The sequence below is a fragment of the Akebia trifoliata genome, chromosome 14 (genome assembly GCF_017979445.1).
Source record: "Akebia trifoliata isolate Shusen 1 chromosome 14, ASM1797944v1, whole genome shotgun sequence".
Taxonomy (NCBI): domain Eukaryota; kingdom Viridiplantae; phylum Streptophyta; class Magnoliopsida; order Ranunculales; family Lardizabalaceae; genus Akebia; species Akebia trifoliata.
Window position 1 is genome coordinate 2,429,205 of NC_141388.1, and position 14,001 is coordinate 2,443,205.

The window sequence follows — 14,001 nt, forward strand, 5'->3', positions numbered from 1 at the left end:
TTGTTGTCTCTTCTTGCCACCTTCATTCAATTCAAGCCTCCATTATTCGATCTTACTTTGGGTTGATTATTCTACTGGAGGGGATCCTAGAGTTTGCCAAGTGGACTTTTTCTTTGATTTTAAACCACTAATACAAATTCAATAGTGTTCCATAGGGAGGACAATGGTTTTAAAACTCCGCCCATATCAATTCAAGCCCAAAGTTGCATTTCGATTTGTAATCCAATTTAGGCAGATATTGGTCTAACCTCCATTTTAGTTGTTCATCTCATTGACTTGTTCGAGTCCAAGTTGTCTTGTTTCAGATAGTCGGGTCGACCAATTTTGATATTTTCATATTCTCTAAATGATATTTAGGAAGAAAATAACTGTTATTTGTATAAAATAAAATGGTGTGATTAAGGATCTATCAATCTAATTTTTAATATTCATAAAAATAAAAATAAATCTAATTCATAATGGTATAAATTATAATAATTATAAGAGTTTAAATGATATGATTTGTCAAGTAGTATACTCAATTCACTCCCTAACGTGTGGGCAAGTTCAAGAATCGTAGATCTTTACATCTCAGGATACACAGCTCCCTCAGGATACACTTTTTAAGAGGAAGTGCAATCGTGTAACCCATGATCGAGTATGCCACCTAACAAGTCTTCCCATCACCCCTGTGGTATTAAAAAAAATGATCCCATGTCACAAATTGTAAAGCATGAAACGCTATGAATTTAAAAGAAAAATACTTTTCAATGTTGAATTTTAATTTATATTTTATTGCACCGCCTTTCTCCATTTTCAATATCTTTGACAAATTGAAGCATAGTTAGTTTTTTAATTTTTTTTTTTTTATAAAATTTAAAAAGATGTTAGTCTGCTAAATATGGTAATTCACGTGGTAATATGTTAGGGAGAATTTTACTTTTTATTGATTTTTTTTTTTTTTTTCAATCAGTTATGATGAAAAAAAAACACTTTCCTTACTAAGATTTTAAGTCTTACTAAAGACCATTTTACTCAAAAATGGATGATCACATTAGATTTTATGAAAAAATTCAAATAAAAACAAAAATAAAATTGAATTTGATCTAAATGTGAAAAAAAAAAGATGGTTATCGAATTTCCATCTGACTCTCAAATTTAAATTTAAAATTAAAATTTAACAATGAAAAATATTTTTTTTTCTAGACTTTTATCCTCTACAGCCGCGAAGGATCATGTTTTTAGATTTCACAAGTTGAGCCCAAGTAACCTTAGTAAGGATTTGATCCTTACTAACATAGTAAGGCTAGTTGGCCTCAGCGAAAAATCACTCGTACCTCAAACTTCAAACCAAATGGCAGAAAGCGAGAAGTAGGTTCAGTGTACACGCTAACGCTTCAACTATGAACTCCTCTTCATCAATGGCAGTCTAAAACCTTACGCTTCAATTTCTTCACCTCCATGGATTCTCCATCATCTGAAAGCATCGATGTCTTCTGGCATGATGGCATGCTCAAGCACGACACTGGAACTGGCGTCTTCGACACATTGATCGATCCAGGTTTTCTCGAGATCTTAGAAAAGCATCCAGAAAACTCAGATAGAGTGAAAAACATGCTCTCCATCCTCAAAAAGGGTCCTATCTCTCCTTACATCTCTTGGAAATCAGGAAGACCTGCTCTCATCTCTGAATTACTCTCATTTCATACCCAAGGTGCGCAAATTTCCATGATTTCGATCCCCCTTTTTTTTCCTTTATTCCACACTTCGATTCATTAAAACCCGAGGTAGTTCAAACGGAACGAAAGATTTTTTAATATTTTTGTTCAAATTTTCGTATTTCCTTGTTTTGGATGAAGCTAAGTACGGAAACTTAGGTCAATCCATGATTTTGTTCCTCTTTTTTTTGTTCGAATCTTTTATTTATTCTATACTTTAATTCGTTAAAACCCTAGTAGTTCGAGCAAAACAAAACATTTTCAATATTTTAGTTCAAATTACTCTTATTTCCTTGATTTAGATGGACCTAAATAAGAAAACCTAGGTCAATCCATGATTGCGAATATTTTATATATTCCACAGTTTAATTCATTAAAACAATAATTGCTCAAGTAAAGCAAAAGATTTTCAATATTTTAGTTCAAATTATTCATATTTCTTCGATTTGGAGCTAAATAGGAAAAAAAAATTAGGTCAATTGTTCAAGTCTGATTATCAATATTCATGTATTAAATTTCAGAGTACATAGCTGAACTTATTCGAGCGGATAAAGCTGGTGGGAAGCAGTTTTGCGCCGGAACTATCTTAAACCCCGGCTCTTGGGATGCTTCCCTGCTTGCCGCGGGCACGACACTATCAGCTATCAAGCACATACTTGATGGGCATGGAAAGATTGCTTATGCATTGGTACGACCTCCTGGTCACCATGCTCAGCCCACTCAGGCGGATGGGTATTGCTTCCTTAACAATGCTGGTCTAGCAACACAATTCGCTTTAGATTCTGGTTGTGAACGAGTTGTGGTTATCGACATTGATGTTCATTATGGGAATGGAACAGCAGAAGGGTTCTTCCTCTCGGATAATGTCCTTACAATCTCTCTTCATATGAATCATGGTTCATGGGGTTCATCTCATCCGCAGAGTGGCTCGATTGATGAACTCGGTGAAGGGAAAGGGTTCGGGTTTAATCTGAATATTCCCCTGCCGAATGGAACAGGAGATCGGGGGTACTTGTATGCCATGAATGAATTAGTTGCTCCAGCTGTTCATAAATTCAAGCCCGCTATGGTGGTTTTGGTTGTTGGCCAAGATTCTAGTGCTGTAAGTCAATCTTAGTGCTTATTTATCAAGAGTATTCATGCTATAGTATGTGATTTGAATTCTCAAACTCAAGCATAAGAAGTCAAAAGTTCAAAAGAGTCTTTTATAAAGTATAGGACAATTCAAACTCCACATGTGTTCCTTTTTTTATTTATCCAATATTAAGCAGTTTTATACTCCCAAGAAATAGTCAAAGTAAGGGAAATAACCAATAGGATGCAAACAACTAATTAAAGAAACCAATTCGGAATAAAAATGGAATATCATAGAAATAGATCAGAAGCTAAAACATATGACGACTCTATATGCTAAAGATGGCCTTTGAATAGTTCGGAAGTTGCTCCAAAATTTTGTGTCTGCCAAAAGTTTCCCCTAATCTATGCTTCAAATCTGGCAATGAAGGAACTTGATGATTGCATGTTTATATAGCTTCACAGGTTTATTCTTAGCATATTTAGAAAAGTAGAAATAACTGTGGGGATGACACCCATCTAAAACCGAGTTCATTTAAGGATGTTGGAATATAGATTTGACTTCACCCAGCCAAGCCAATGGATAAGAAATTCTGAGTGAAACACTCTTGGACCAGTCTGGGAAATCTATGCTTTAGAGAGAGCTTAAGAGTTCCAATTTTCAACCTTGAATAAATCGTGGGAAAAATCTTTTATAATCCACTGTAATTGCTCTATAATCAACCCAAACTATCTCCAAGGCTTTTGGCTTTCATGTACTTGCTGTTATCTATGGAGCAGAATATATGTGAACTTTGTTTATTCTTGTGTGCTCTCTGTAGAGAGTTGCAGTGTCAATTTTGAGGAAAGTTGCTTTGTTTCATTAGTCTTCTTAATGTCTTCCCACTGTTACTAAAGCATTCTCACTCCAACTAGGTGAAATGGGTGTTACATGCATGCATAGCATATCATTACTTTTTTGTTTCTTCTTCGATCAGTTAAATTAGTCAGCTAGTGATGCCAAAATTAAGGGCTCCATTATTGACATTATCTAGCATTTCTTATCAGTTTGATCCAAATGGAAGGCAATGCTTGACGATGGAGGGTTATCGAGAGATTGGACGTATAGTGCGTACTCTAGCTGATAAGCACAGTGTTGGTCGTCTCCTCATTGTCCAGGAAGGTGGATACCATCTTACATACTCGGCTTACTGTCTTCATGCGACTCTCGAAGGTGCTCTTAAGCTTCCACTTCCTCTATTATTGGACCCCATTGCCTATTACCCTGAAGACGAAGCCTTGGCTGTTAAAGGTGTCGATTCCATCAAGCAATACTGGAAAGACACTGTTCCATTCTTTGGGCAAGATTAATTAGCTTAAGAGGTATCCTCTCTTGCTCTCTTTTTATTCAATATGATGTTGCTTTTCTGTCAGAAAAAGGGTACTTTGATTATGTATGACTATTATTCTAAATTTCAAATGCTGAAGTTGTTCGATTGCTTATATAACTGTTATTCTCAAATCCTGAAGCCGTTCAAGGGTAAACTGATTTATGAATTTGTACTGCAAACTTATAATCATCTATAAGAAACATTTTGGAGTGACATGGCACATAGTTGGGAGTGGGACCCATCATGCAATGGGTCCCCCACCGACATCTGCAAGGTCTAGAGTCAATCTGATCTGATGACTACTATATGATCTATAGTAATACGGCCAGACCGATTGATTCGTTTTATATTACAAAGGAATATAAATGACTCAGCTGTTGCAATTGATGGTCATATTGACTTGGAGGTTGGAGTGTCTCTTTGGATAGACTCATCTTTTGGTGTTCAAGCATGACTTACTCATTGCCCGTGGATCAATTTACAAGCAGTGATGACAGTTACAGGCGACTACAGTACTACAGCAAGGTGGTCCACTGGTTTAAATGATCTAGATCAATCAAATTGGTGCATTCAAGGGTAAATATTAGAAAACAAATATAGGAGTTTATCCTATTTGAGAGCAGATCCACTTTCACTCAATTTTATCAACAGTTAAGGGAGTGCCACATCATCAAGACGGTTACATTCAATCGTTTAAATATAGGAGTTCAGTGACCCTCCATTTTCAAACACTTGATTAGATAAAATTGAAAGGAAAAAAAAAATTGAGATTTTTGTTTTTCAGATGATAAAACCATGAGTGTTATTTTCCTTCAATGTTATGTTCTATGGATTGTAGAACAACTACAGAGAGCTACAAGAAAATTGGCTACAGAGTGTCTGCTCCCTATTTTTTAAGAATACATTTGACTAGGCATGGAAAATGAGTGGGAAGGCAATTTTTATGAAAATTTAAATCTAAAAATCCACTCTTGGGTAGAGTTCATTTTTTCCACCTCAAAAGTATCCGAATTTTGTTAAATCAGTTGAAATCCAAACCCATAAGATGTTTCACCGGAGAATCAAAAAAACAAAAAATGCATATTATGCGTGTTGCGAAATTGCAGTAATGACTGACTTTAGGGGTGATTGTTGTCATTTTTTGCCACATTATTCCGAATATGACCTTTCAATATTTTTACTTAAAGGCTCCATTGGTCACCTGTTTTCTAAGAGAGAGAGATAATAACGCAAAAGTGACCTCAAGATCGGACCTCATGTGGCACACCCTGACAATGTGAAAGTGGATAGGAATCATAAATGCTTTTTCATTCCTATCCACTTTCACCTCAAGATATGTCATATGAGATCTAATTTTAAGGTCACTCCAGCAAGACTGCACCAGAAAATCATGTTAACTTACAACATTTGTTGTGTTAATAGTATATATCATCACTTCATTTTAAAAAATGATTGATGCGCTATTAAGTAAAGGTTCTCTTTGTTTATGGTTTGATTTGGGGGCCACGAGAAGCGCTCGCTTATTTTGAGCCACGACCCACAAGAGGAGTTGAATAACGTTACCAACTCCTCCATGTCTTTCTTTTTGACATGTGGCACACAATTCAGGCCCACACTAATTATTGAACATTTCCACTCTATTTTGTGGTCTGTGTACGGTGTACCTACAAATCAGACCGTTTATATGTTGGATTTGGGAATTTTTGACTTTGATGGGTAAGTTATTGAAATCGTGGAGTAGAGTATCTTTATCATCTCTCTTATATTGTTCGGTTGCCTCCGCGTTAATAAAGCGTATGACACGAATACGATTCACAGACAAAGGCAGTTATCAAAATCATAACGAGACGTGATAAATGGACGCGGTTATTAGTACATGGCAAGGCACAGAACCATAGATCTTTTTCTGGGGATACGCAAGGAAAAAGACATAAGGTTCCCTCACTTTCCACGTCATCCGCGTACTGAATACGTCGGTTATCATTAGTCCATCCTAATCCTTCCTTCTTGTGATAGGGGAATATCCTCATTTCCACTATCTATTATTTAGATTCGTCGCAACTATTTTCAGATTTTATCCCTCCAAACAAACGATTCCAATTTTCACAGAAAGAGAAGATAGAAGAGAGATGGGATTGCTGTCAAACAGGTTTGTATTTCTTTTGAATCCTTTCATGGCAATTCTGCGATTAAAATTAGGGTTTTTAAAAAAATAATAATAATTTCTCATTGACAAACCGACAAAACATATGAAACAGGATCGACAAAAAGAGCTTGAAACCAGGAGATCACATATATTCATGGAGGACTGCTTATATCTATGCGCATCATGGTTTGTCTTTTTTATTTCTTCTATTTTTGTTGAATTTTATATCCCTTTATTTATTATTTTGTTGTTTTAGTTTATTTCTCTTAAATTTTAGATGTAAAATGGTCTATGGTGTTGTTTATCATCGGACGTGCTATTTAGGGTTTATTTTCTTTTGATCATTGGAGATCATGTAGTTAATTCGTCTTTTGTTTAGGGTTTGTTTGAATTGAGCTTTAAAAAAAGTTCTTCATGATTTTGGGGTTTTGAAGTTATTAAAATTGAGATTAGATTCTTTTTGCGTTTCAATTTTGATTTTAGAATAATAAAAAAAAATTTAGAACCCATTCAGTTTAATCTTTTTTGCACAACAACGATGGGCCCAATTGTGATGGAATGTTATTTGGGGTTGGCAGACAGTATGATAACTTCATCGTGATGTACCCTGAATCCAAATCCTTCTTTTGATTTAGCTCTTTCTCTAGTGGGCATTCTCAGACCGACACACATTTTTATAGAACCTAGGGTAGGGTTGGCTACTAAGTGGTTAGGGGTTGTGGTGATACATGGACACATACAAGAGACTTGGAATTTAATAGGTCGTAAGAGAGATTCAAGCTGACTTTATCAAAAAAATTGTAGCTTTTTTCATGGATGACATAAGGCTAGAAGATAATTTTTCTCGAAGAAGAGAGCAGATGGTACTGATTGGAATTCATGTTTCAGACAGTTTTCGACCCTATGTTTGGTCTTTGGAATTAAACTAGACAGTTTTGAGCATCTCAGCATGAGACAATAAGAGACCATTTTATACTTTTCTATGGCTAATAATGCTGTATTACCTTCTAAAGATTGAAATAGTTTTTTTTTTTTTTTTTTTTTTACAGTTGTAAGTCAAAAGTGTCAGAAAAAAGAAATATATCTCATTTCACAAGTAGATGTTTATGATTGAATTTTCAATGTTACTATGATAGGGGAATTTACAAAGAACATAGATAATGGAGGTGGAAATATGAGGAATTTCAAAATGCAGGTGATAGAATCAGTGTGGCCATACATATAGAAACTCCCAAAATAAAAGTTCGTTGCAGAAACACACCTCAATCGATCCTATACTTGCACATATCTTGTACTTGGGGTCAGGGAGGGAGCCAAGATTATCCATCAGTGGGGGCTAAATACTAACAATGGTTGATTGATAATCTTGAGTCATTATATACCAATGTTGGACTCATCACTGTTTAGATCGTAAAATAATGAATTCAAGTACATCCTTCAAAGAATAACTTCATTCGCTTACCACAGGAATCTATGTTGGGGACAATAAAGTCCTCCATTTCACTCGAGGACGAGGCCAAGAAGTGGGTACAGGAACAGTTTTGGATCTCCTCCTAGTAAGCTCTGGACCGACACGATCTCGAGTTCCCTGCACTACTTGCACCCTACGAGAAGGAGGTCATGGGGTCGAATCTTCTTGCCTTGACTGCTTCCTTGCTGGTGGGATTTTGTACCGTTTTGAGTACTCTGTCACCCCTGCTTTATTTATTGCAAAAGCACGTGGTGGAACATGCACCCTTGCTGTCTCAGACCCAGATGAGATTGTGGTTAATCGAGCCACATACTTGCTTAACAATGGCTTTGGGTGCTACAATGTTTTCAAGAACAACTGCGAAGATTTCGCCATTTATTGCAAGACAGGTCTGCTTGTAGTTGATCAAGGAACGATTGGTCAGAGTGGACAAGCAATATCAATAATTGGAGGCCCTCTTGCAGCTGTTTTATCGACACCCTTGTGCCTAGTTACCACTAATGTGTATGGGATGGCAGCAACAGCCGTTGGGGTCTATTGTGCCAGTCGATATGCTGCAGATATTGGCATGAGGAAAGACGTCGTGAAGGTTGAAGTTGAGGATCTGACCACCAGACTGGCAACAGGTAGACTTCGGGTTATTGAAACGGGCATTGCAGCAGTAACACTTCCAGTCCAGCAGTAATACTTCCCATTATGGCTTTTTAGGCTTCCTTACTTGCTCTCTGTCTGTCTTGCCCTTGGTTTAATGATTTGTTGGAAAACTGTGGCTCTCCCAACATTTGGAAATCTTTTGGTCATGGAATTGTTTGGTGTGGGTATATGTTATGTAAGGGTCAATCTTGTTCTTTGCTCTAACTATGGATCATTACTAGACTATGTAATTGTCTTTATTCATATGTCGATGTTCTCAATGCAACCAATTTATTTTCCTTTATGATTCTTAATGCAATTATTACCTCAAAACCAACTTTAAAAACAATTTATCCGTGTGGGAAGGCATCAACTACAGATGAATTCCCAATAAAGTCCTTCCAAGCCAGGGTTTCTTGCTCAAGCAAAAGTTTAAAAAATGATTACTTGATGAAACTCCATTGTGAACTTGGAAAGCATAGTCATCATCATTAGATAACACTCGACTTTGCCTCCTCTCTAGAAACCAGAAATTGGAAATCTCATTCTTGACTATGTAATGGGGAAAACACTTTCTCTTCATCCAATGGAAACTTTTACCATTTAACTCATCTTGATCCAACAAATAATTCAATGCTTTTGAGGTTCAGGTTTTCTCTCCAGCCTTGAGTATTGCACATTATTATTATAGGCTTCTGTTACACACACATCAACTGAGATATCCGGAAAGAGTCGCGATCCGGAATGGTGTCTCATTCCTGTAACAACATTAGATGTCTGTGTCACATTTTTATTGGAGTTCAAACACATTGGGCTGCATGCACGGCTTGGTTAGGAGCCCTAGGTGTTTTGAACAACAACAAAAATGTGCCATGTCAACACCTTACCTTTATTACAGGGTATGGGACACCATTCTGGATCATAACTCATCAGGAAAATCCTAAATCTATATTGTACCTATGAACAATAGTACAAACTAATATAGCTTCCTCCAGTCATGAACCCCACATAACACATACATGACACACCTCTCTCATTTAATTGCATAGCAAAAGTGGTAGCCAAAAAGTATGAAATGAGCACATTTATTTGGCCAACAACGGGAACTACTGTTCCAGCTTTAAACCTTCCTTGGTGATGCAGAGTATGGGCTAAAATAGTTCTAGGTAACAGGCCCACAAAATACTTTCTCAGCATATAAAATAAAGGAAATATCCGCCCAAGTGAAAACTTACTCATGTTAAAAAAATGTTTGCTAACAAGCACAACAGAACAAAAATTAAACATGTAACCAAGTCAGATCCTTGAATAAGATGGAACATTCGGTACTAATTGCATTTAGTGAGACATGAGGTCATCAGATGTGACTGAAGCGAAGATAGATCATAACTCTTCTTTGCATGTGATTGCTGGAGGAAATGACCATGATTAGCAGTTAGTGACCTCTCAGACAAGCAGAACTGCATTTATACAACCATCATTCTCCGGATTATTTGTAACTTGCGCATATTTCCCTGCAACCGACAATAAAATAAAAAAATAAAAAAATAAAAAAAATAAACAAACAAATAAATAAATGATTGATTCTGGAGAAGATACAAATACTATTTGCCAAACAACAAAAACTGCAAGAAGACACTCACCCCATACAACCTTCCCAGCAGGTGTAACCAGACCAAGTTCACTAACATTCACCTGTATTTTCCAGTTAGAAATTCCATTACAAATAAGCCCAGGAACAGCTTTCTGAATAAGGATCAAATAGAGATATTAAAGGCACTAGAATTACCTCAATGATGGTACCCTTAGTGATGACTCCCAGAGAAGTGTACATTTGACCATTGGGATTTTTCTTGACCCCAATAATTTCAAGATTAAAAGTACATTTCAGTTCAGGGTGGGTGACATGGGCCTTGGTGAACCGCAACCCTGATGGGCGAATGAAGCGCTCATACTTGGGAGGTTTTCTTGTAAATCCTGGTCCCACAAAAGTGGCTTTTGTCACCATCCTCTTCCATTGCTTCGCTGCAAAAAATAAAAAAGACAATCAGAAAAACTATTGCTGGAGAAAATTGCACTCATGCCTCAGTAATATAATCACGATGAAAGACAATAAAATTTTCCAACACAAGGGAAACAACAATACATGCTTGTTTTAGGATTCTCATGCACAATTATTAGATTGCAATCAATTTTATAAGTGATACAATTACTAGTTCATCATTTTGCTCCCAAACCAAAAAAGAGGTGGTTCCAACTTTAAAAGAGATGATCCCGTCAGATTGATATTTAAGGAATGTTTTCTGAGCTAGTCCTGCATAGATATCTTAAATCTATCATTTTTACTTGTACAGTGAGCAAAACTGCAAAAGAGGGCTCCTACATATTGACATAACTGAGACCAAACCATGGATACCGCTCCAACTTCTCGAACTAATGTGGAGTCTTGCCGAAGTGCAGTACAGGAAGATGGGTGACCTACACACAGTTGCTTGTAGTCTATAATTCCCAGATAATTCAATTTGTATAACCAGAAACTTCAAAATGGATGGCATACCCTTGTTGGATTCTTACATTTTAAGCAAGGTGTAAAATGCCGTATCCATTGACAGTTTCGATTAATGAAAAAATCAAAACAACATCGACCGATACATTTGACACAAACTCATAAATTTTGATACATACCCAATACATTTCCGAAACATTCAATGTTTTGTATTGGTATTGGTATCGATATCGGCCAAAACATTCCAATATTTTAAACCATGATTTTTAAGTTCTATATCAGTTCTACAACCTTCCCATATTTGGTATCATAGGATGGGATCATAATCAGCATGGAATCACAGAACTCTATTCAAAATGGTTTTGTTTTTTTTTTCTTTTATTCTCTTTGTTTTTTCCTTAGGCAACCCAAGCCAATGTTTATCATTGGATGGAAATGGTTCACATAAATGATCTCATTAGCTAAAACTATAATGAAGAATATGTTTGGAAGTTACTCATTTACAAAATCCTGTATTTGTATGTCAGCAACAATATATAAGCACAATCAGAAATGTGTAGGATACTTAGTTACTTACTTTTCCGTTTTCCAGTTCTGATTACCCTAAACATCTCATCTTCAGCCACAGGCCTCACCTGCGAAAGAAAAATATCTCCATTGCTATAAGTTTATCCGTGTAAGTCCATCAGAAAAGTGCAAAAAAAAAGGATATTTAAAACATGATCACAAAATGCATGAATGACTAACATAAACTTAATTAATTCCAGGCAGATATAAATATTAAAAGGACGGTGGGCTTTTTGGGGATCCGAAACTAATTTTAAATAAATAAAGCAGAGAGGAACATGACTTCAAAGGCACTACACCGTGCAAATGATTAAAAACAAAAAAACAAAAAACAAGTTACCTTGGGCAGAGGAACCTCCCATTTACCAGCTTTCTCTTTCCTCTTTTGCTTGATGGTGTTGCTAAGAACCTGCATATAAACAAATAATGTCAAGTTGATAAACAGTATGCATTGAAAATAACATCAGTTTGTAATAAGATATTCAAGTGTCAATGTAATGAGAATACAAGATAACTGTACTTTTTTAGGATTTTTACCATGTCAATATAATGAGAATACGAGATACCAGTTTAATTAGTGTCAAATTACCTTTGCACGTGCTGTTGTTTCACGATCCAGAAGATAAGCAGGAACAGCTCCATCGTGAACCTCATCATCCACCTTGCGTCTACTTGAGGATTCTTCATGCATAGCCAACCTGTTCATATAGTACCACAATAATCAACAGAAAAATCATCGACCCATTTGTTTTTGGAACAGCATACAACAATCTACACTGAACTATCTGAAAAATATGCTTGATGCATAAGATGAATTTAACAAAAAAAAATAGCACATTACAACCAATAGGAAGATAAGAACCCTTCCATCATACCACCATCATCGAATTCTTATTCCAACAATTTGGGGTCGCTTAAACGTATCACTTTCCTCCATTCAATTTTGACCAGAGCCGCGCCTTCTATTATTGAAAGTGTATTGATACCTGCTCTCACCATCTCAATCCATGTTTTTTTGGGCCTTCTTGTCGAGCTTTTAGAACATTCAACTCATATAATCCTTCTAATTGGGCTATAATCAACTTCTGTAGGATGTATCCAAACCATCCCAATCAACTTTATCTTAGTTTATCGCCTATTGGAGCTACTCATACAATCTTTCAATTACAATCATTTTCAATACTATCATTCCTAGTCTTTCTACTCATCCATCTCAACATCCTCAACTCTATTATGCTCAACTGATTAACATGATACTCATTGACTGCCCAGCATTCAGCTCTATAAAGCATACATGGTCTTACTGTCTTCCCAAAAAAAATTTCCTTTTAATTTGATTGTACATGCCAATTACACAGTCCCCCAAAATCCCACCTTCATGTAAACCATCTATATCTTATTTCTATGGGTAACATGTTCCTCAATCTGTCCATCCTAATGTATACTAACTCTAAGATAGAAAAAATGGTCACTTTGAGAAAATTTCTAGACCATCAATTTTTACTGAACATTACATTTCATTGGTGTCAATATTAAATTTACACTCCATGCTTATTCTAGATCTCTTGGAATCCAACACCCATCTCCATAATTCTAATTTTGCCTCGAGAACCCTTCCATCATATATATTGAGAACCCTTTCATCATATATTGACGTATGGAATATGGGCTACAGAGATACAATCAGATCATATCACCTTGACCTACATGAAATCACATATGACAGCCTTTTTCATGATTAACTTTAGACGAAATCATGCAACCCATTTTTTGGTCCTCCTTTTCTACTTCCTAAAATCTCAGAACCTTATTGTGCGCCAATTCTCCATTTAAACATCAAGTGAGATCCTCAAACTTTTGTTCTACAACTAGAATGAAAGAAGAAACTACTAACAAGAGAATAGTTTAACAAGAAAACAAATAAATAATAAACATAAGGGCCAAAGTGGACTCACGTTTTCTTCATCAAGGCCTTCTCAGCATAACGTTTCTTAGCAAACATCTTACCCTTAATACCCAAAGCCTATTTCAAAAAAAAAAACATCGAAATTTAACCAAAATCTCTAATATGGAACACTAATAAGCAATTAAAAAATCAAATTTTTTTAATGAAGTTGTGAAAATCTAAGATGGGGATACCTTCTGAGCGAAAGCAGATCGCTTGTGAACTTCACGAGCTTCCTTCTTGCGCTTCCGCTCGAAGTGGTCATGGCGATAGCCATGACGCTTTCGGTGAAGCTCGATATAATCTCCCTGCGGCTGCAACAAAACAACAACAAAAATAAATGACAAAAGACGATCAATCGAAGAAGAATCAGGAAATGATCCATAATCGAGGATAAAATCTACAACAAATCAAATAAATTTCAAGAGATTAATGGCGAACCATGGCGATGAATGGAGGGTCTCTTGTTTTGACACAAGAGAAGAAGAGAAACCCTAACGTTTTGGGTTTTAGGCTTTTAACTCCACACACAATGGAGCTTGCGTGCACAAGGGTAGAATCGTAATTTCGACAATTCGATCAGCTTGACTGT

General features: G+C 36.2%; 3 protein-coding genes across 3 annotated transcripts; 2 read left to right on the plus strand and 1 right to left on the minus strand.

Annotated features, from left to right (window-relative positions):
* The first annotated feature begins 1,285 nt into the window (after nt 1-1,285).
* Nucleotides 1,286-4,258, plus strand: HDA08 (histone deacetylase 8). Its single transcript, XM_086424481.1, has 3 exons — nt 1,286-1,693; nt 2,219-2,799; nt 3,819-4,258. Exons 1-3 carry the CDS (start codon nt 1,441-1,443, stop codon nt 4,119-4,121), a joined length of 1,137 nt encoding a protein of 378 aa, XP_086280607.1. The 5' UTR covers nt 1,286-1,440; the 3' UTR covers nt 4,122-4,258.
* A 1,810-nt stretch (nt 4,259-6,068) lies between these two features.
* Nucleotides 6,069-8,695, plus strand: LOC147385450 (NC domain-containing protein-like protein). The gene is made up of 3 exons (XM_086424483.1): nt 6,069-6,290; nt 6,400-6,473; nt 7,755-8,695. Exons 1-3 carry the CDS (start codon nt 6,271-6,273, stop codon nt 8,441-8,443), a joined length of 783 nt encoding a protein of 260 aa, XP_086280609.1. The 5' UTR covers nt 6,069-6,270; the 3' UTR covers nt 8,444-8,695.
* Nucleotides 8,696-9,603: 908 nt separating this feature from the next.
* On the minus strand, nt 9,604-14,001 carry LOC147385451 (Ribosomal protein S8e family protein). Its single transcript, XM_086424482.1, has 9 exons — nt 13,851-14,001; nt 13,604-13,723; nt 13,420-13,487; nt 12,054-12,162; nt 11,805-11,873; nt 11,475-11,532; nt 10,181-10,416; nt 10,035-10,086; nt 9,604-9,905 (listed from the first exon to the last, which is right to left on the minus strand). The coding sequence occupies exons 1-9, from the start codon at nt 13,851-13,853 to the stop codon at nt 9,838-9,840; spliced, it is 783 nt and encodes a 260-aa protein (XP_086280608.1). The 5' UTR covers nt 13,854-14,001; the 3' UTR covers nt 9,604-9,837.

Excerpts from the sequence above, each read along its gene's own strand:
- HDA08 (XM_086424481.1), top strand. The coding sequence starts at position 1,441 with ATGGATTCTCCATCATCTGAAAGCATCGATGTCTTCTGGCATGATGGC. Across the intron at positions 1,694-2,218 it reads ACTCTCATTTCATACCCAAG|AGTACATAGCTGAACTTATT; the intron begins GTGCGCAAATTT and ends ATTAAATTTCAG. Across the intron at positions 2,800-3,818 it reads TTGGCCAAGATTCTAGTGCT|TTTGATCCAAATGGAAGGCA; the intron begins GTAAGTCAATCT and ends ATTTCTTATCAG.
- LOC147385450 (XM_086424483.1), top strand. The coding sequence starts at position 6,271 with ATGGGATTGCTGTCAAACAG. Across the intron at positions 6,291-6,399 it reads ATGGGATTGCTGTCAAACAG|GATCGACAAAAAGAGCTTGA; the intron begins GTTTGTATTTCT and ends CATATGAAACAG. Across the intron at positions 6,474-7,754 it reads TTATATCTATGCGCATCATG|GAATCTATGTTGGGGACAAT; the intron begins GTTTGTCTTTTT and ends CGCTTACCACAG.
- LOC147385451 (XM_086424482.1), bottom strand. Across the intron at positions 13,488-13,603 it reads GATCTGCTTTCGCTCAGAAG|GCTTTGGGTATTAAGGGTAA; the intron begins GTATCCCCATCT and ends TTTTTGAAATAG. Across the intron at positions 10,087-10,180 it reads CTAAGGGTACCATCATTGAG|GTGAATGTTAGTGAACTTGG; the intron begins GTAATTCTAGTG and ends TGGAAAATACAG.